This window comes from Phoca vitulina, unplaced genomic scaffold (assembly GCF_004348235.1).
Source record: "Phoca vitulina isolate PV1807 unplaced genomic scaffold, GSC_HSeal_1.0 scaffold49, whole genome shotgun sequence".
In the NCBI taxonomy this organism is placed as follows: domain Eukaryota; kingdom Metazoa; phylum Chordata; class Mammalia; order Carnivora; family Phocidae; genus Phoca; species Phoca vitulina.
In genome coordinates this window covers 3293875-3316483 of record NW_022589752.1, presented here as the reverse complement: position 1 = coordinate 3316483, position 22609 = coordinate 3293875, and the positions used below count along the sequence as shown (strand labels likewise).

General features: G+C 35.2%; 2 protein-coding genes across 9 annotated transcripts in view; one reads left to right on the top strand and one right to left on the bottom strand.

Moving 5' to 3' along the window:
- CASC1 (cancer susceptibility 1) overlaps positions 1-12832 on the top strand; it is a 62207-nt gene extending 49375 nt beyond the window's left edge. For 3 of the 4 annotated variants that reach the window (XM_032432620.1, XM_032432621.1, XM_032432619.1), the window contains 7 exons: positions 459-534; positions 3046-3206; positions 5964-6120; positions 8910-9124; positions 9923-10090; positions 11456-11569; positions 12309-12832. In XM_032432620.1, coding sequence (XP_032288511.1) covers positions 459-534; positions 3046-3206; positions 5964-6120; positions 8910-9124; positions 9923-10090; positions 11456-11569; positions 12309-12584 — 1167 coding nt within the window. In that variant the 3' untranslated portion in view covers positions 12585-12832. The remainder of the gene's footprint in view (positions 1-458; positions 535-3045; positions 3207-5963; positions 6121-8909; positions 9125-9922; positions 10091-11455; positions 11570-12308) is intronic. The other variant, XM_032432622.1, reaches the window with a different exon arrangement.
- The window catches only part of LRMP (lymphoid restricted membrane protein), a 45494-nt gene continuing 35563 nt past the window's right edge, over positions 12679-22609 (bottom strand). For all 5 annotated transcript variants that reach the window (XM_032432627.1, XM_032432623.1, XM_032432624.1 and 2 more), the window contains 7 exons: positions 19126-19273; positions 18229-18272; positions 16673-16735; positions 16513-16559; positions 16132-16233; positions 14091-14198; positions 12679-13309 (listed from right to left, as the gene is read on the bottom strand). In XM_032432627.1, the coding sequence (XP_032288518.1) occupies positions 13066-13309; positions 14091-14198; positions 16132-16233; positions 16513-16559; positions 16673-16735; positions 18229-18272; positions 19126-19273 (756 nt within the window). In that variant the 3' untranslated portion in view covers positions 12679-13065. The remainder of the gene's footprint in view (positions 13310-14090; positions 14199-16131; positions 16234-16512; positions 16560-16672; positions 16736-18228; positions 18273-19125; positions 19274-22609) is intronic.

Sequence of the window (22609 nt, the reverse complement as noted above, 5' to 3'; positions counted from 1 at the left end):
AGCATAGTATCTTGTACATTACTTGGTGCATGGCATCTTTAATTTCCTTGAGAGGCTCACCCAAAAGCAGGCTTTGGAATTAGTCTATCAGCGAGCTGATTGCCAAAGTCAAGGAAAATCTAAATCTTGGCGAAAATCAAAATGCAAATATGAATAATATTTTTATAGCTTGCATTGCCTCCTCGTCTATTTTATCCTTGATGACTGTCATCAGAGAATCTTAGCAGACTAGCTCCTGCCCTCGTGAGGTTCTGTGGAGATATGCTCTCGTTTTCACTGACTTTTAAAATACTGTTTTTGAGTCCGTTTTTTCTGCCAGAGCAAGTGTCAGTTTGGGGCCTAAGAATTAAAGTAGCAGGCATCCGAAGTGGGAACTGGAGCAGAGAGAGAGGGAAGAGTGAATCTGGGCTGCAGCAGACACTGACAGGCATACCCATCTGTCCTTGTGTTTTCTGTAGAGTTTGGTCTGGGAAGAACCTGAAGCCACAAAATTTGAACTGGAGATGAAATTATTAAGTGAAACAGTTTTATCAGGTATTCTTCTAAATCACATTTGTAGAATTTAACTTTATTGGGATACTCCTGGTTACAACAGAAATGCAGGGTCATTATAAAAAAGTTCAGATGTTGCAGAAATATATTTAAAGTGAAAATTCTTCATAATCCCTCTTCTGAAATAACCAATATGAACAAAATTTCTCCTATTTGTATTTCTTCTCTCTGTAGCTCTCTTTTGATTTTTAATGAAACCATGAAATACCGTACAAATGTTTGAAAGTTACTTATCAATATTTATTTTATGTAACATATTCTACATACATACATAGAACATAATGCATATTCTACTTAAGTGAATAATATTCAGCACTATCCTAAGTCGGAACACATTAATAAACTTACTTTTTAGTAGCTAATAATAATTCCATCCAATAATGGAAGATTCTTTAAATCTTTATTGATAGTAAGGTTATTTCTAATTTTTTATTATTACAAACAATGTTGTAATGAATATTCACAAACACATACATAATCATAAATTTCTCAACACTTTTGTATTCAGTCTTATCTTGGAAAATAGAAATTTGAGAGAGTTTAAAAATGTCAAAATGATAGTGATGTCTAATTTGCAGATCTTTTAGTTTGAGATTTATGTACATCACTTCCCAGGAACTTCTAAGAAATTTTCTAGATTCTGTAGATTTCTTAGCATATTTGTCATAACATACTTCTTGTCTACTTCTTCACTTTTTCCAACACACTTTTGTTTCAGCAGCCAACTAGGTTTATATTTTTAAAACTTTTCTATAACCCTGAGGAGGTAATTTTCCTGCTAGAATTAGGATACTATAGTCCATGAATCTCTGTCAATAATATTGAGGTTTTCTATATGGTAATCCCCAAATAATATATATATATATATCATAATTGTCTGAATTTGGATACGGTGTTCTTTTTCTTTCTTTTTAGGTAAATGGATTATTAACTAGATAAATTTGAAAATTAAAGTCTGCATTTTATTGAAGGTATACAAGGGAAAAAGGGCAATTGCTTAACTGGAATTTTCTTTGCATATTGTCATTAATTTTTAGTGTCTGATCTCCATGGGTTAAATTCAGTGACTTCTCAGTGTGTTTCCTTTCATGGGAGAGGAAAATTATAATGATAAATAATAAGACTTACACATCCTAAGTTTTACTATGTGTCTGGCACCAGTTCTAAGTTTTTTACATGTATTAACTCACAACTCCCCCAAATTCAATAAGGTAGATATTAATATCTCTTTTGTAGAGGAAAGGGAGAAAAGACAGATTAATTAGCATATCTTGCATAAGGTCACACAGCAAGTAAAGGGTGGAACCTATAAGTGGTCTGATTTCCCTTTCTTACCTAGAGCACTACGCTGAAAGACTTTTGGTGACAGGTCTTAGTGATATGTGACTTAAAATATTCCCTTGATTGTGCACTGAGAATTATGGAATTACAGAATTTCCCCATAAAATTTCTAAACAGAAGGGATTATCCAATACAGTTCTTCACTTTAAAGCCTCTATCCCTATTTTTTTTATGAGCTGGGCCTGTTTTTGTTGAAAAAGAAAATTAGCTTTAATATATGGTCCAAAATTTATGTTTTTCACCATTTTACTTTCTTCTTTCAGGTTTTTAGCCCCATAGTGTCCAATTTAAAAACATTAATTTATCAGTTATCAAATTTTGTCTTAAGCCACTTTTTCATATTTTCTAATAAGGGTAGCAGAATATGCCACCCCAAAATATGCCACTTTGGCATAAGGATATTTTAAGTTAAGAGCAATTGAAAAGGTGCAGATGCAAGAAAAGCTGCCTACCCTCCTATTTGCCTAAAAACAAGACATAAAATTTCAAAGGTGTCACTCCTTTTCTCTCTACCAAGAGGGACAATGGTTAATGCCCAGAGATAACTTCAGACCCTATCAGCCTAGAGAGGGGACCAGAGGAATCTGCATAACAAACTTTACTTACTAGTCCTTTTCTCTACCCTCAAAAACCTAAAACTCCTTTCCTTTGTCATTTCCCCACAAGTTTGTTGTTCTTGGTTGAAGATGCTGTATAAGACAGAGTGCTGAGCCACCTCTTCAGATTACTCATTTTTCCCTGGGTAATCTCCCATGTTTACATGAGGTATACATATTTAATAAATGAATGTTTTTGTCTCTTGTTAATCTTTTATTATAAAAGTTCAGCCAAGAACTCAGAAGGTAGAGGGAAAATTATTTTTCCTCCTCTACAATACATTTTTGAAGTTATTTTAATAGTAACATGCTTATTACATGCAAATTCTTAAAGTTTTGGTATATAAACCATAAATGGAACCCTCCCCTTTATCCTACCATTATACATGCTTATTACTACTTCAAAGGTTAGCTTTGTGAATAGTTTTGAATTAACCACTTTTTGACATTTTAGTAGCTAAATACTTTGTTTCCAGTATCAGAATTTTTTCCTTTCCCTCCTAATACCAAAATGTTACAATCTATTTAGAAACTAAATTAATCTGATTGATTTTAGCACAGTTGTTGCTGATAGAGAATGCTAATGAAAAGCCATGTTTCTTTGAAGACAATGAGGTTGATTTATGCCAATTCACAACCCTGGGTGGAGTGTACCACTTGGATATTTTGGAGCTTCCCCCACAGTGTAAACCAATGAAAGGCTGGATGATTGTGGAAGTAGGTTGATTTTTGAATCAAATTTATGAGTAAAATAATTTCTCACACTTTTATCTTAAATGATCTAACATCTAATGAAATTTAACCCTATTAAGCAAGCATAAAGAGAAAAACTAATTTTAAACTGTCTTTAATTTATAAAATTTAAATCAGATACTAAAGGAAAGGACTCTAAAATAATACGAATTTTGAAACTATAATTCATGCATGTTAATTGTAAACCTATAGCACTGTGTTTAGATTGTGCCAGTTTGGTCTCAATGATAGTCTATTTAAGATGCTGGCAAACTTTTTCTATAAAGGGCCAGATGGTAAATATTTCAGCTTTGTGCCCATACCAGCCTGTTGCAACTCTCAGTGCTGCCATCGTAACAATAAGACAGCCATATATCAATGAAAACTTTATTTACAAAAACTGGTGGTGGGCCAGATTTTCTAGGGGCCATAGTTTGTGTACCCTGGTCTAGATCAGTGGTTCCCAACATGTGGTCCCTTGACCAAAAGCATTAGCATAATCTGGGAATTTTCTAGAAATGCAAATCCATGGGCCCCATTTCAGTTTTACTGAATCAGAAAGTCTGGAGGTGTGGGCGCCTGGGTGGCTCAGTTGGTTAAGCGACTGCCTTCGGCTCAGGTCATGATCCTGGAGTCCCGGGATCGAGTCCCGCATCGGGCTCCCTGCTCGGCAGGGAGTCTGCTTCTCCCTCTGACCCTCCTCCCTCTCATGCTCTCTGTCTCTCATTCTCTCTCTCAAATAAATAAATAAAATCTTTAAAAAAAAAAAAAAAAAAGAAAGTCTGGAGGTGAGGTTCAGCAGTCTGTGTATTAGCAAAACACACCTCAAAGTTTGAGAACCACTGGTCTGGATCCTTGAGAACCACTGGTCTGGATCCTTGATGTATAAAGTGTGGTCCATGAGCCAGCAGCGTCAGCATCACCTAGAACCTTGTTAGAAATGCATAATTTGGTGCTTCACCTCACATCTACTGAATCTGAATTTTAAGAAGACCCTCAGGTGATTCATATGCACATTTAAGTTTGAGAAGCACAGATCCAGGTGATGGCAATGTTGCTGATGCATGCTCCTCACTTTTAGTAAGGATGCTAATGACAGCAGGTGTTAGATCATTTTTGAAGGACTTCCTCACTCCTGTTTCAATAAATAGTAACATTTGCCCTGGTATTGACTTGGTTTATTTTAACTTTACTTCATGGTGGCTTGTGTCCCAAATATATCCTGTTATATTGTCATAGACTCTTCCTCCTTCCTTTTTTGCTTTCCAGACTTTCTGAGTTCTTCCCCTCCCTCTCGTTCTCCTTGTCTCTCCAACCTCTTTCTCTCTCTCCTCCAGCACATCATGTACATAGACTGCCAGGCACTTCTCACCCACAGTTCTACCATTAAGGACCTTGGTACATTCTCGTAATAGAGTGGTATTTCTCAACTTTTATTTTTTTCCCCATTATCACCTCTCTAAGGAGCCTTTGTAGACATTTTCTTTCCTAGCCACCCACCCCATGAAATTTTAATACCATAGATATACAATATATTTGTGTATGTACTAAATATATAGCTGTGCTTTACACCTAAAAGAGTATGATTTTTTTCATGCCCCCCAAACTAATTTTCACCCCCTTGGGGATGATACTGCTATTCCTTTCCCATTCTTCCCACAAGTGAGAATGCACTTATTAGAGCATGCCTGAGGTAGATAACCTGGTCTGTAGCCACTTTGAACAATCTATTTGAATCAGCTTTTCCTACCTCAGGGTTACTTGAAGGACAATGGGGATTCACAGAAAGGCATCTCTTTGGGGAAGGTAGGCCTTCAAAATTCTTTATCCATAGGAGGGGCCCAGCCAGAGCTAGGATTTCCAAGAATTCATTCAAAGATCTGTTCTTGAATTTTGTTGGTGTCCTGATATCACCATTCCATGCTCTCCACTTGAGCCCGAAGTATCCTCCTTTACGCTTGTTTTTCTCTTCTCTAACAAAGAGGTCTTCTTCCTTTTATTCAAGTCTCTTTTCAGTAATCTTGTACTTCCTGTAGAATTTTTACCCATCCAGTTTTTTCCTCTATTTTTTACCATTCTTAATCTTCCTTACCCTTCCTTCCCTAGATCCTTCTCTTCTATGTTCAAATAATGGACAAATCTTCATCCCAGAGAAATCTGCTGTTGGCTTAATTTACTTTCTCTCCCCAGCTTTATTGAGATATAATTGACATAAAGCATTGTATAAGGTGTACCAACGTGGGATTTTTAATTTACTTTCATCCATTTGTTTCTATACTTCTCAAAATGTTTGCTTATATTCTTTTCTCTCTTCACCTACACACCCTAACCAAGGTATTGGAATCTGAGATTTAGGGTCCTATAGCTCTGTTATTGAGTTGTGGGGCCTCCTTGAAGTCATTTTGTAATCTTTGGCAAATTCTTTGATTTCTCTAAGTCCCAGTTATCTCTGTTAAATATATGTCTTGTAGGATTACTTGGAGGAATAAAATGATGAGTAAGTCCCAGCATAGAACCTGGACCATAGGAAGATTCTGTAATTCAGATTTAGTGATTTTTTTTTTCCTCCTCAGTCATCTTTTTAATTTTGTTGTGACATTTTGTTAGTCAATCTTTAGTTAAATGAGACCAATCTTCAGCACTTATTAGGAATAATTATATATAGTTTACTCAGCAATATTTACATATTTAATTGTTACCAGTCAGCTTCTAACTTGATGTTATTTTGGTCATTTTTAAAAGATACTCAAAGAAGGATTGCAGAAATATATTTATCCTCCAGAAACTACAGAAGACGTTGAAACAGAAAATGCTTTCCCACCCATAGAAGTCACACTTGAGGTTCAGGAGAATGTAATCTTTTTTGAGGATCCTATGGTTGCAAGGTGGGATGCTGAAGGTACGGCAATACCTTAATCACCTTTGATAATTATGTAATGAAAAGAGCTATAACACAAATCCTTAAAACAGAAAATACAGTGTGCAAACTCTGCATTTCTAATCTTACACATTTCTATGGCAACTCTAGAGTCTTTGCTTTGTTTGCTCTTGATGGAAATGAATAGGGATTGGAATTTATTTATTGAATGTTATAACTGTTAGTTCCTGAAGTCTTAGATCTGCCATAATCTCTGAACAATTACTTATGTCATTATGTTTTAAAAAAATAATAAATTAACAAAAATATCAAAATAGTAGGACACATGAAAATTTAAATTAAATGAAAAACCTACTCTCTCCTGAAATGACTACGTAATTCAGATTGGTGTGATTAAAATTTATTTTAATCTTAATAACTTAGAAATTGCAAATCTTATTACAAACAAGTACTGGAGATAGGGAGTGAGCCATTGGGAAACCCGGGACAGAAGAACACTAGCCACTTTCTGCTTCTTTATAACTTTTGATTGTGGAACCATGGGAAATTATTGGTTATCCAGAATGTGAAATAAATATCAACAAAGTCAGAAGTACCAGCAGAAATATAAGCTAATGATTTACTAATCATTAACAAATACCTCATTTGGGGTTGACTGGCTCAACTTTGAGAAGTCTTGGTCTGGTAAATTAATGTATGCAGGTTTGAGGCTGCTAGAGGAAAGAGGTATAGCTTTACTTTTAATGTGAAGCATTTTACATTCATATTTATGGAGGAATTTACTTAGGTGGTGACAGGTTGGGAACAGATCATAAAGGCACAGAGCTATTACTTAATCCATTTATGTAGTCAAAGGAGCAGAGAATTTAGGAATTTCTCTACCAGGAAGGGTAAATGTTATGTAGTTTAGTAGTTTAAACTTTTTTTATGATAGCTGCAGTAATCCACATTTTTGGTTGTGTAGACATAGCCACAAGATATTTATATTCTAGAAATAACTTATGAATTAATAACAGTATAGGTCTATCAAAACATTAAATTATAAAACATATCAAAATGAACAATTAGGTAATTTCTTCCCTTCACGTTGCTTTAGGAGTTTCACTTTTCCTTTAATGGTAATGTTTTTAAATATTTACTATGTTAAAAACTATTCACATTAAATTAGAATTAGACAAGATAAGTTATCCCACATGATTCAGGGAAATATAATGTGTAAAATTCGTCTCTGACTGCAGTAATTAGACAGCAGTAATATACAACTCCAATAATTCTTCCCATGGGGAAACATTTTTCCAGGAAATACTACAAATTTGGAGAGTTTATTTATAGGTGATACTTAATTTTTACCTTTAAAAAAATTACAATAATTTTGTTAATGTAAAAACGAAAAGAGGAATTATGAGTAACTTAATCAATATAATTGTATTTGTTATATTGAATTTAAGAGTTAAAAATAGTGAGTGGAACCCTGCATGTGAGGAGAAAGCCACGTGGAGATGGAGAGAGCATTCTAGGAAGGGAATGACTCATGTATTCCATAATTATGCTACACAATAAGAAATATAGAATAAATGGGACATAGTTCCTTCCTCTAGGAGTTTTCAAAGTTGTAGGAGAGGCAGACAGGGAAAAGCCACATAATACGATACAGTAAGGTGCATAATAGATAAAAGTGCTATGCAGCAGGACAGCAGGTCCACCTGGAGCATTAAGGAAGGCTTGTCCTAGTATGGAATATTGAAGTGGGCCTTAAGAGACTACAAGAACATTGGCATGCAAGTGTTTGTGTGGATGTACATTTTCCTTTTTCTTGCGTATATACCTAGGAATGGAATTGCTGGGTTGAATGATAAATTTATGTTTAACTTTTTAAGAAACTGTCAAATTGTTTTTCAAAGTAACTGTACCATTTTACATGCCTGCCTGTATTATATGAGGTTTCCCACCTTTCACATCCTTGCCAACATTTGTGATTATTTATCTTTTTTATTCTAGCCTTTCTAGTGAGTATGAAGTGGTATTCCTGGGGTTATAATTTGAATTCCCTAATAACTGATCATGTGGAGCATCTTTTTGTATGTGTTTATTATCCTTTACTAGATCTTCTTTGGTGAAATGTTTACTCAAATCTTCTGCCCATTTTTAAATTGTGTTGTGTTTTATTATTAAGTTGTAAGAGACACAAAAGACCACCCACATATGATTGTATTTATATGAAAAGTCGAGAAAAGACAAATCTTTAGAGACAGGAAGTATATTAATGGCTGCCTGTGGCTAGAGGTGAGAATGGGAATAATTAACTATAAAATGGACATGAGGGATCTTAAGGAGAGAATAATAATGTTCTAAACTGGATTGTGGTAATGGTTGCACACCTGGGTGAATTTACTAAAAATATATACTTAACATGGGTGAATTTTAAAGTTTTTTTTAAAACAAGATGAGGAGAGGTTCTCTAAAGGATTAAGTACTCTAGGAAGAAAGAACTGCATGTGCAGAGGCTCAGCGGTATATGATGCTGTTGGGGGAGGGGGAAAAAAAGCATAGCTAAAACCAGGTGTAGGAAGTGCAAGGGTTGAAGCCAGAGACATGAGTCTTCATTCTGAAGGCCTTATATATCATGCTGAGGAGTTTGGATTTGATCCTGTAGACAGGAAGAACCTCCCAGCAAAAGTGGCTTTTTGTAGAGATTCTCTTCTAAATGTAAAAGATCAATTTATACACCTTTGCAGTTATTTGGGTGGTTTCATTCATCTTATTTTTATATAGAAAAAAATGAAACTGTTACTCTCTTCCTTATTTTGAAGGTAAACATTGGCAAACTGATGGCATCAGCAATGTCTCTTACAAATCAGAAGAGAGACTTATAACATTCAGCCTAGAAACTTTTGGCCCTGTTACCTTGATTCAAGATTCTCATATTAACATGCCATTCCAGTCATGGGAACTAAGACCACTTGATGTGAATAAAGTACTTTTGACTGTGACTACAGTATTTACTGAGATTCAAATACAAATTAAGGTAAGTCACAATTATAGTAAGTCACATGAGAGCGGTAAGCCGCTTTGATGACAGTAAAAGTATGTCAAAGTAATCAGTCACTGGTGATTTACATATTGAAATCGGTTATAAATATACTTAAAATATACTTCGAGCCATAATTTCTAAATGAAATAGTGATTGGATAGGTAATAACGTATAACAAGTGATGTGCAAATTTGTACCCTAAAGTTAGTAGAAATAACTAAATAATAAATTAATTTAATAAATTAAATAATAAACCAATTAATGAAGCTACCAGCCTGTTGCAGTGTGACTTCCAGAGAGTTTTTGATCCACTCTAAAGAGGCTTCCTCCTTAAAACCAGATGAGAGATGTGAACTCTGTACACTTTCAAATTGCCACTTTGCGAACTTTAAAACTGGATAATTTTGCATTGTTGTGTTAAACCTTATATGTGGAAAAAATTATCCTTAGAAGTGGCAACATGAATAGCTATCAAATAGCTTTTGTAATTCAATGTGACCGTATTCAGTGTTCTTAGATCATAACTCATACAATGGGTGGAGACCTGAGAGATCTTTTAGTCCCTTGATTTGTTTAGATAAAGCCCCAAAAGGGTTGACCGACCGACTGGTTGGGATAACAAGGGAGACTTTACGTGAGACTTCTCAGAGCTGGCCCAAAACATACCTGTCCTGCATTCTTTTTAATACAGAATGAGCTAAAAAAAAAAAAAAACTAGTATGACGAACCTAAAGGCTGGAAATGGAATAATGATGTAATAATTTACTTTATCTTTCTTCTTATTGAAACTAGGAAAACCTCTGCATGTTAGCATCAATCAAACTAAATAACAAAAAGCATTCCTCTATTTTGGAAGGAAAATGGATGACTCCTATTTCTTTCATTTGTGCTTTGAAAGAAGCTGGATTGAATATCTTCCCTAGTGGACACTCTCATTTTTATGTTGTTATAAATTATAAGGTAAGAACAAATCTTTCCAAATTTAATGTAATGGACATTTAGAATGTTAGCAAGCGTTGAATATTACGTAACTCTTCAGGTACATTTTAGGTTTTCTATATTCACTTATACAGAATTATGGTTAGGAAGGAATAAATGGCAACACCAGAAATCCAGGGTTCTCTCAAGTTTAATGATCTTTCCCAAGAAAGTAAGCCTGTAGTATGATCTTCATATCGACAAATGGAGCATTATCCACAGCTGGTCAGTTCAGTGCAAAAGTAGTTAGAGCAACTTTGCATTTTGTTTATTTTCTTTCTTCTTCCAGGCTGGATATATGTAAGATTTCTTAAAAGAGTAAATGACTCAGCAGTTTCCCAAACATGACAAATTAGGCAAAATTAAACACATAAAAGGACCACTGATATACAGAACCCACTTCCTTCTGTTTCTTGGGAGAGGCTCCCTGTCTGCATACTGCTTCACGTTACTCGTAAGACTTTTAGTTAAATAAGATCCTTCCATGTTAAACTGTGTTCCATGAGGATGAGGACTGTTCTTTCATCACCTATGATTCTTCTAGCACCTAGCATATTTCTTGAATCAGATGTTTAGTTAATATTTATGATACATAAATGAAGCCAAAGTAGGCTCTGATTAATCATGAAAGATGTTCTTGGCTATAGAACTCGTTTATAATATACCAGAAAATGACAATATAGGTAGACATATAACATCTGAAAATAATACCACTGAGTGTGCACATATGTAACTCAATTGCCAGTTACTCTACAAATGCTGAATGTAGTGTACTATTCATCTCAATATTCAAGAATTTTTTTTTCTGAACACATATTCTAGGCATTGTTTTAGATGCTTAGGATCCATTAGTGAATAAAACAAAGGTACCTGCCCTTGTGGAGCTTACATTCTAGCAGAGGAGGGCAAAAATATACTAGATAGTCTTATATTTTATATGGGAAAAAAAGGGCAGATAGGAATCATGGGGTTAGGGCAACATACAGTATCAAATAGGGTATTGGAGGAGGGGACACTCAATGAGAAGGTGAGATCTGAACAAAACCTGAAGGGGAATTTAGCCAAGTGGAGCTCAGAGAGCAAAAGGAGAAGCAAAGGAGATGATAATGGGATGTCTGTGGGGGGGATGTCTGATCAGAGAGGCCCTTGTAGGTCATTGTTAGGACTTTGGCTTCTCTTCTGAGAAGAGAAAGGCAACACCATTGCCCTGTTCTGACAGAGTCGTCATATCATCTGACTTACATTTTAAATGGATTTTTCTGTGTTGAGAAGCGACCGTAGGAGGCCAAAGATGGAAGACTTGTTGAAAGGCTCTATGATCAACTCTATTTGTTTTTATATTGACAGGATCCTTTAGTAGAAATGAAAGCTTATCGACAACTGGCCCTGTTAAGTTCTGCTTTTGCATTTGGTTGGAGCAAGTGGAATATAGTATGTAATTCAAAAAAAGTTATAGTTAAGGTATAGTATGCGAAAACCCATAAAATTACTTTGTCCTCCAAAAGAAGATACTCAAAAGCTAAATGGATGTAGGCCATGGTTTCTCCTCTTGGAAAGGTGAAAAAAATTAACATCCAAATAGTTTTAAAACTTCACTTTTGTTTATTTTGTCAAAGATATAAAACCAAACTATATAATGGTTATGCCTTCATTGTCCATTATGGTATCAAACACTCTTGACTTCAGGCTAGCGTCCTTATAACTCTTTACATCAACACGAGAACAGATGGAAGCTTTTAATGTGAATATATCTATGATTCACAAACTTTTTCCTCAGAGACAGGCCTCCAATTTAACATTTGGCACATTTACTACTGCCTGATGAAAAAGATAACCAAATTCTAAAAGCTGATGAATGTTGTTTGTTTTAGCATAAGTGAGCCACCATATTTACTTGTGTGTTGTGTGTTTCTCCCAGTCGAATATCAGCTCCTTGAGGATAGGATTTTATTGTTGCAACTGTTAATATGTTTTTTTCTTTGTTGTTATATCCCCAGCACCTAGAACCTTCCCTGCACCTGGTAGCTACTCAATAAATCTCTGTTGAATGAATTAATACATTTTGATAAGCTCCATACAAACATGGTTTAAGAAGAATGTTTCTTTTATATTAGCAATTTTGGGGACTGAGTTCAAATTATACTCTGCCAAAATACCTAAAAGAAGAGCTATTAATGGATTTCTCTAATTTTTTCTTTAGCTGAAGGAACACCTTACTGAAGAACCTACTCAGAAACCTAATTGGACCCTTTTAATGTTTAGTGGTGACAGAGCACAAAGGCTCAAGATCAATGAAGACAGTGAGGCATTCTCTGAAGCCCTTCAGGAAGAAACTGAGTTTCATTCTACTTTATATCACATGGTTAAGGATTTTGCTTCCAAAAAAGCAATGGAAAAAATTAGGAGCTCCAACTGCCAGTTTATTGACTCTGTGTGCTATATGCTACTCTCAACTAGATTACTCAGCTATTCTTAATCCCCACTGATGATAAATTTTATGCAGTATGATGAATCAAGCAACTTGGAGCAAAATCAGGTATTTCTTCAATAAAATGTAATGAGTGAATATATTTCAAGAGGTTATTAAAATTTAATAAGCATTTTATACTCAAATTTTATTTTTTAAAAAGTGGGGTTTTTTCCCCCCCCCCATGAATATTTGGCCTACTGAGACTTTCACTCTAGGAAGACTTGAGGTTCTTTATTTCAATAAATTTTAACAAACAATATATAATACCTCCTCCTCAAAAAGCTCATTAAAAATCACAGGCAGGATTCCTCCCCATTGTATTTTAGCCAGAGAGGAAATCGCAGAAAGAGGGAACGTAAAATACCTTACGGTCCTTCTGAGACCCTCTGGTTCAACGCTATACTTTCCCAGCTAAAAATGACTAATTTACGAAGTTCAGATACTGAAACTTTAAAAACCAAGACACACACGTTAAGATGTGCTCTAGTCACACTGGTGGTGGTCCATTGTGTTGGAGTCTGGTAAACGGCCACAAGATTTGCTCTACAGACATCCAGGAGTCCCCATCTGGTGTGGGAGCAGCATCCACAGACTTTTGGAAAAATCGTCCTGTGAGGAAGCTCATCAAAGCTGCAAACAGTACAATGAATGCAACAGAAAGCCAGAGTGCCTTATTCGCCTTTCTGAAGGAAGTCTTGAGATTTGTTGCCCATGAAGCTACTGTGTCATAACTATAAGGAAAACACAAATTCAGACTCTGTTACTAGAAACACTCCTTTTGCCAACAATACCAGTCAAGTCATCGATCTGCCCTACCTACCACAAACATTGCCTTATAATAAGCTACATAATGTGACCTGCTATCTTGGTTTGGGCCACAATTTGCCCCACTCCCACCCCAATAATTTTTTAGAATTAAAGAAATGATTTGAGTTAAGAAATGCTATGGTGATGATCTGAAAATTAGGTGACTCGGGCATTATTTAACTCCTAACAAGAACATTTGAGTATTTATCTCATTCTTTCAATCAGGTAAGGCATCTTAAATTCCTACAGTAGTAGAAACAAAAATGTTATTTATTGAGTAGAGCATGATATGTGTGTATATACATACGTCACTTATTTCTCACCATACCCTGGACTTGTGCTATATTGAAATTTAAACTATTTTTAGTTTAAGAAATGAGACACAAGAAAAGCTTACTATAACATCAACTAAGTCTTAGCATTTTACATGTGCTACTATTGTCGTCCCTATCTTCTAGATGAAGAAATTGCCGCTCAAAAGTAGATGAACTTGCCTAGGCCCCTCTGCTCCAGGACCAGGTTCCTAACTGTGACCTGTCACCGGTTCAGGGATAACTCCTGTAGACCATGTGAAGTTTGTTTTTTTTATCTTAAATTTAACAATGTGACAGGTCTTTTAGTACTTTGACTAAGATTAACCTGTTAACCCTGCCTCATCTTTACCCATTCCACAAAAATGGTATCATTAGCAAGCAGACAACTTACAGTGAAGAACCATCCCATTTTGATGGATTATTTCTCTTTTCAGAAAGACTTGGCTTCCTTGTCCTTTCTACTGTTTCTTCTCCAGGTGGTTCTGAGTCATCTTTAGTTCTGTAAATAAGTATTATGTTTAAATGTTTGAAACTATGGATAATATACCAGATTATTTAGAAAATATTGCTAAATTTTATTGTATTACTAAAGAGGCTCTCAGGTATTTGTTTTGCTTTGGAAAGATTTGCTATATAATTCTAAAATCAAATCACTAAATTTTTATTTATAGGAATTTAATTTAAAAAACTTGCTATATTTAGAAAAATGTTTGTTGTAGGAAGGTGGGATACTAGCCAAAGGATAAGTAAAAAGGAGAAATTTACAAAGAACATGTAGAAGTTCGTCAGTTATCACCACTCATAATTAACTGGTGTTATTAACCTGTGATTTCTTTCTCTGCTTGTGTATAGTAACTAAACTTTAAAAAACAAAGGTGAATATTTCTTCCTCTGTATTCTTTTTATTCAACATATGGTAAAATTTTTCTCCTTCTACCCCTTAATATATTAACAGTGGATTTTATGCTAAACTGGAGTAATATCAAAGTGTCATTTCTTCTTTAAAAATCTTAATTTTAAAAGTGTTTATTTAATGAGCTGGGAAATAGAAATTGGACCAAATATATTTTAAATAAAATCATATTGTCTAAAGAGTTTTTCCTTTAACCTGAACATAATTTGTTTCATTACCATGTTTACTGATGAGTTCGTAGTTGGATTTGAATTTTGAAATTCCAAGCTCATAATGCTCTCACTATTACCAAAGGCAGCTGTTTCTCAGAGTTTTTTTTTTTTCCTTCCTTCTTGGACATCTATAGGGAATGTATGTGGCTAGTTTTAGTTTTTAAAGGAAACCTGGCCCAGGGTGCCTGCATGGCAGTTGGTTGAATGTAGACTCTTGATTTGGGTTCAGGTCATGATCTTGGGGTTGTGGGATCGAGCCCCACGTTGGGCTCCACACTCAGTGGGAATCTGCATGTCCCTCTCCCTCTGCTCCTCCCCCAACTTGCATGCTCTCTCTAAAATAAATACATAAAATCTTTAAAAAAAAAATAAGGCCCAAAACACTGAATTCTTGTAGGATTCTCAAGATTTCAGTCTTTTGTTCGCTAAGACTTCTCAGTAGAAATCATACCATACCAACAAAAAGCAAAAAATAGATTGTAATATTTTGAAGAAAACTTGATTTTTTTTAACCCAGATCAGAAAAATCCATTATGTTAACTCTAAATCTGAAAATGGTTTTCAGCACATGCAGTAGGCTCCCAGGATTATTTTAAAAACAAATACAAAACCTGAGGGTAGGCACTATGTTTTACTCATCTTTATACCCCTTAGGATTGAGTTTAGTATCTACCACATAGTAGGCAGGTATGAACATGTATAAAATGAACATAAAATCATTTCATTAAGATCTCTACAGATGAGGAAACGGAGACCAAATAAAGTTAAACAATTGGTCCAATGTCACTCAAGGACTTAGAGGCAACATTTCTTCATGTCCCTCCTCTGCCCTCTACCTATTGCTATACTTCCATAGCAATATAGAGTTTTGTTTCACCTACTGTTCATTTACATAAAGAGAGGACAGAGGTATATACAGTGCACATATATTACATATGTGGCTATATGTTATATACACATATGTTACATATAATTCATGTTTGTTTTGTTTTTTCATCTAAGTAGATGGACATTTTACTTCTGTGGCTCTCTCTTGACCTTTCTCCCTGATGACCAGATACCTATACAGGAAAAAAATAATCTTCACAATTCTGGCAAATTTCAGTGTCTAAGACCTCAAACCTTACAGTTTGAGTGCTACAAGAGTAAATATATTTGCAAATAACATTTATGCAATGCACTATGGTTTATAAAAGTCTTAATTCTGTTTTGAATAATGCAGCATTATCTCATTTCCATAGAATAAAAGTGATCCCCACTATTTCCCAGCTCACGTCAGGTTAACACACACACCAAGCTTTACCTACTTTAGTTCACATTTTTCTTCTTCAGCATCTGCCCAGGAATAGGTGCTAATAAATCGATGTAATGAGGGACGGTGTTCACTCTGCTTTGATCCCAAAATACGCCTAAGTAAAGATGATTATAGCCACTTGTCAAATTAAATACATCTGTAGCCATTATCAATTTATTTCCTACTACCTAAATTAATACAAAAATTATATGTTCTATTTTTTGTTGGCACACTCACTTCATAATAAAATTTCATGATTATACACCTATTGTATAATTATTGTGCATATACCCTGTGCAAATCAAATGTTACTTTATTACTTATTGCAAACATCTACTTCAGTCAATTATAAAATAGTAGGGTTCCCAAAGAGCAACCTTAAAATTACACTTACCAGCTGCTTGACCTCCTACTGAATCGGTCATTTTCCATCCCAGCCACCTTTAAATTTCAGATGTTAAAGAAATAATGAAATACGACTTTAGTGAAGTTTATGTTTCTGTTATATGAAAATGAATTTGCTTTTGATTAAGAACACTTAGGAATTTGCTTACCATTCCTGCATTTCCAATATTTCTGGGCAAAGAGGCAATGGTCACCCTTCGGAGAGAAGATGGCTACCCGAAGAGGGCAAAGGTACATTTAGAAAACTATCAGTATTTTATCATTGGATACGACACTAATGGATATCCTTGTACGTACACATCCCTGCATTTGACCACTGCTGAGTTAACCCATAGACATATTTTGTTATGGCCAAATTGCCTTCCAGAAATATTGTACCAATTTATACTCTACCTTCTCCAAGACTGGATGAGTATAATTTTTGCCAAATAAAGTTTCTTGTTTAGTTTTCTGGTGACATTGAACACTTTTTTTATGCGAATAATCATGTATATATCTGCTCTGGGAACTATATGATCTTTGTCCATATTAATGATAATTCTGGCAGAAGTTTTTTTCATTGTTAATGCAGCTGAATCTTTCTTTTGCTATCATTTACTTTATGCTGAGGCTTTCCCAACTCAAGAGGAGATACATGTGCACCTACTTTCTAGCTGTTTTTTTCATGGTTTCATTTTTTCCATTTAAGACATTTAAAGATGGGCGGGATATTTTGATAAATGGATGTGTTTATTTATCAGCCTCAGATTTGCATAGGAAAATGTTATATACTACTGTGATTCTTAAAGCTTAAGTACAATTTCAGGAAATAAAAAATATATTAAATGTAGGAAATAAGCTAAAGAAGCTTAAGGTGAATCATTTTCTTAAACCTCCATTCCTAATTTCATAGGTTAGCTGAGTATCAAGAATATCAAATTGCAATCCAAGAAATTTGCGTTCTCACCATGGTTCTGTTACTGCATGATCATTACTAATCACTTAACTTCTGTGAAAGTGCTTTTCCTCATCTATGAAAAAGAGATTTGGATGGAATGATTTTAAAGTCTCTCGCTCAAAAATTCTGTGAAATTCTGATTTTCAAATTGGCAAAAACTGCTGGTTGACTTCCAATATTCCATTTCCCCCCCTTTTTATTTGGTAAAGAACACCTTGATTTTCAGTTAGGCACAAAGCCTCCAGAAATAAAAATGGATTTTCTAGTCTTTCAACCAAGAATGACAAGGAAATGTTATTTGGGACTTCTAGGAATTGTCATTAGAGGTAGAGGGAACACTTGTTTTTATGTCTTCCTTTTTCTTAGAATGTGACTGGATGTAATGCCCAGAACTTGGTGCCCCCTGTACTGATGAAGCCACCCTAGACCATGAGGTGGAAGCAGAGCGCTGAGGGTGATGAAGCAGCAAGAGGAGACTGGGCTCTATGGATTTTGTGAAGCCACTCTACCATTTTTGGACTGCCTATCTCCATCTCCAGTTTTACATGAGAGAGAAACTATCTGGCTTTCCTCTTACTTTCAGACAAACTTAAATGATGTATAAATATAGTAAGAAGTATAAAAGTATACATATATAAACTTAAACATGCGTATGCATATCTACATAAATATACATGATTTACATTTAAAAACGTGTTGTTTCAAATAATATTTTAAAACCATCTCATCTGTAACACTTGATAGACTGTTAAGTCAACTAGTGATTACCTTGGAGTTTAGGGAAGATGAACGTTTTTTAATTTGGCAGTCATCTGAAAGGAAAAACACATTTGCACATTTGAGGAATTACATAAGCAATTTATTGCAATGGTCTTATTTCTTAACAAAGAAAAGCAATAGTCAGAAATATTTAAGACCCTAGAGACTACTGAACAGTAAAAATATCTGGTTATCATTTGGTGACTCATAACAATTACCATCTGAATACTGTCCTCTATGTCACTATATATGTCCACAATGCTTACCCAGCACATGGATATAGGCTGAATAAATGAATCCAAAACTATAGATCAGAAGGTTATCAAATATGATTACTTTTCCTATAAAAGGGAAGAGATCATTAAAATAATTCTGCTCAGAAAAGTTCACATTATTTAAAATAAAACTATTACAAGATTTATATAAACCTTATATTTTAAGGTATTTCCCATGGTCTCAGATGTGTCCTTATTTTCCAATCCGTCTGCCAGCTTACTATGCCAGAGTCATTCCTTCTTCAAGAAATAGAAAACCATTGTTGATGAGAGTGGCTCATTTAATTTATTGTGCTTTGCTTTGTGTGTGGAGAAAGAGCCAATTCTAACATACCCTGAGTAGGAGAACATTAGAGTCAACTCAATGGGTTGGATGAAATATATTCTCTCATCTCAGCAATCTAAATTAATTTAATGAATTTTTGGTGTCATTATCAAAGAATCCTCCTTGTGTCCCAACCTGTTTTCTAACTTACATTTTACTTGGGGCTATATAAATAACAGGATGAGTTATTATTCTAACATAACCTTAACCTAAGAGTTTTATACTAAAGACATAATAAGAATTAGTAAGAGAATGAAAGAGGAGAATCTTAGAAAAACATAACTGATACCATTAAACTTTTATTACCTTCATCTTCAAGAGGGTTAAAAGACCTTTCATTTTGCAGAAGAACCTGTTTCAGTTCTTCTAATTCAGCATGCTCTTTGGCATACCTTCTCTTCAGGTTTTCTACATGCTGAATCATCACTTCAACTGCTTTACTAACTCGGCTTTCCTAGTAGAAAAAAAGAGTAAATTTACATTGAAAATATTATTCTTGATATCCAGTTAAAAAATGATTAGACACATACATCTATCTTCACTACATCCCCAAATCTCGCTAAAATTACAATGAAGTGGTTTTGTTTGTTTTAAAAGAAGACAGAACAAATAGAAGAGGATATAATGAAATTTTGAAAGCCTGCTAGTAGTAGGACTAGTGGTGAATGACTAAGGCCTGAAAAACCTGAACCTTAAGAAAAAGTAGGAAAAGCCTACAAGCAACCTGGGCTGCACCACAGAAAGCCATACAGGCTCAGGAATTAATGGTGCCTCTTGAATTAAATGTGAAGGTAGGTATGTGAACAGAAGAAATGGTTGAAAACCTGCAGAAAAAGTGATTAGATCTGCAGATCTCCTCCCTTATTCAGGCCAACTGAGCAACTTTCCTTCACCACTTTGCTAAAAGACTATCAATGTTGGATATCTAGAGAGAGAGAAACAGCCTGTGGATTGGGCAGTAACAGTTGACGGTGAATGGATCACAGAGAAAAGAATAGGTTTAGGCAAAATCTGTATACATATTGAATACTGAGATTCCTAGCCTGATTTCTCCTTCCAACTTGCAAACACAGGTGGCCAGGCTTATACTCACAAAGCAGGCAATTGGAAGATTTTCCTCTGAGGAATCTAACGTAGCAAGATAAAAGTCTTAAAACTACTGACATCAAGAATATCCCAGTGAAACATCCCAGTTTGTGTGAAGCTCAGAGCCAATGAGAACCCTCCCCACCCTACATACAGCTCCCATTTAGCTATATAGTGGATCATCACTAGTCAGAGGAAACCCTCTACCATGAAAAGAAAAGCAACATAGAAAAAAAGCAAGCTGGAGGAGATCAACTACAGAAAAGCTTCAAGGGAAATAGCAATATCTTCAGAGAGTTAATAAGTATTACATCCACGAAATAAGAACAAGATAAAAAAAAAGCTACATGCTAAGAATAAAAAGAATCTAGGAATTAAAAATATGACAAAAATACATAACTCAATAAAATAGTTTCAAGGTAAGGTTGAGGAAATCTCCCTGAAACTAGAGCAAAAAAATTGAAAGGCAGAAAAGAGATGAAAAAGGACCTGTTCAGGAGATCCAACAGACCAAGAACAGGAACTCAAGAAAGCATAGAAAATTCCACAAAATGTGGAAAAGGAAATAATTCAAAAAATCTCTAGAACTCAAGAACATAATTTGCCAGCTTATATCCATTCAGGGTCTAAAACAGTACATGAAAATAAACTCAAATTTTAGTTAACATAGAGTGTAATACCGGTTTCAGGAGTAGAATTTGGTGATTCATCACTTAGCATATGACACCCAGTTCATCACAAGTGCCCTCCTTAATACACATCACCCATTTTGCCCATCCCCCACTTACCCTCCAGCAACCCTGTTTGTTCTTTATAATTGAGAGTCTCCTTAATGGTTTGCCCCCTGCTCTTTTTTTTTTCCTATTGCCTATGTTCATCTGTTTTGCTTCTTAAAATCCACAGAGGAGTGAAATCATATGGTATTTGCCTTTCTCTGACTGACTTATTTCGCTTAGCATAAAACCCTCTAGCTCCATCCACTTGGTGGATGCACCAGTTTGCATTACCACCAACAGTATGAAAGATTCCCCTTTTGGGAACTCTCCTACACTGTTGGTGGGAATGCAAGCTGGTGCAGCCACTCTGGAAAACAGTATGGAGGCTCTTCAAAAAGTTGAAAATAGAGCTACCATACGATCCAGCAATTGCACTACTGGGTATTTACCCCAAAGATACAAATGTAGGGATCCGAAGGGGTACATGCACCCCGATGTTTATAGCAGCAATGTCCACAATAGCCAAACTATGGAAAGAGCCAAGATGTCCAACAACACATGAATGGATAAAGAAGATGTGGTATATATATACAATGGAATATTATGCAGCCATCAAAAGGAATGAGATCTTGCCATTTGCAATGACGTGGATGGAACTGGAGGGTGTTATGCTGAGTGAAATAAGTCAATCAGAGAAAGACATGTATCATATGACCTCATTGATATGAGGAATTCTTAATCTCAGGAAACAAACTGAGGGTTGCTGGAGTGGTGGGGGGTGGGAGGGATGGGGTGACTGGGTGATAGACACTGGGGAGGGTATGTGCTATGGTGAGTGCTGTGAATTGTGCAAGACTGTTGAATCTCAGATCTGTACCTCTGAAATAATACAATATATGTTAAAAAAAAAAGAAGAAGAAGAAGATAGCAGGAGGGGAAGAATGAAGGAGGGGAAATCGGAGGGGGAGATGAACTATGAGAGACGATGGACTCTGAAAAACAAACTGAGGGTTCTAGAGGGGAGGGGGGTGGGAGGATGGGTTAGCCTGGTGATGGGTATTAAAGAGGGCACGTTCTGCATGGAGCACTGGGTATTATACACAAACAATGAATCACGGAACACTACATCAAAAACTAATGTATGGTGATTAACATAACAATAAAAAAATTTAAAAAAAAAGATTCCCCTTTCTCCATATCCTCCCCAACATCTGTTGTTTCCTGTGTTAATTTTACCCATTTGGACAGGTGTGAGGTGGTCTCTCATTGTAGTTTTGATGTTTATTTCCCTGATGATGGGTGATGTTGAGCATCTTCTGTCTGTTAGCCATCTGGATGTCTTCTTTGGAAAAGTGTCTATTCATGTCTTCTGCCCATTTCTTACCTGGATTATTTGTTTTCTGGGTATTGAGTTTGATAAGTTCTTTATAGATTTTGGATACTAACCCTTTATCAGATATGTCATTTGCAAATATCTTTTCCCATTCCAAAGGTTACCTTTTACATTTGTCAATTGTTTCCTTCACTGATTCAATTTCATTACATCCTTCTGTTCAGATTTTCTACATCTTCCTGATTCAATTTTGGAAGATTTATGTTTCTAGGAATTTATCCATTTCCTATGTTGTCCAAATTTGTTGGTATATAATATTTTATAATAGTTTCTTATAATCCTTTGTATTTTTGTGATGTCAGTTGTTATTTCTTCTTACCCTGATTTTGAGCCTCTCTTTTTAATGAGTCTAGCTAAAGGCTTACCAATTCTCCTTATCTTTTCAAAGAAACATCTCTTGGTTTCATTGTTTTATATATATATATTTGTCTCTATTTCATTTATCTCTACTCTGATCTTTATTGTTTCCTTCCTTCTACTAACCTTGGGCTTTGTTTTTCTAGTTCCTTTAGGTATAAGATTAGATTTTCTGAGATGTTTCTTGGTTCTTGAAGTAAGCCTGTATAAACTATAAAATTCCCTCTTAGACCCGATT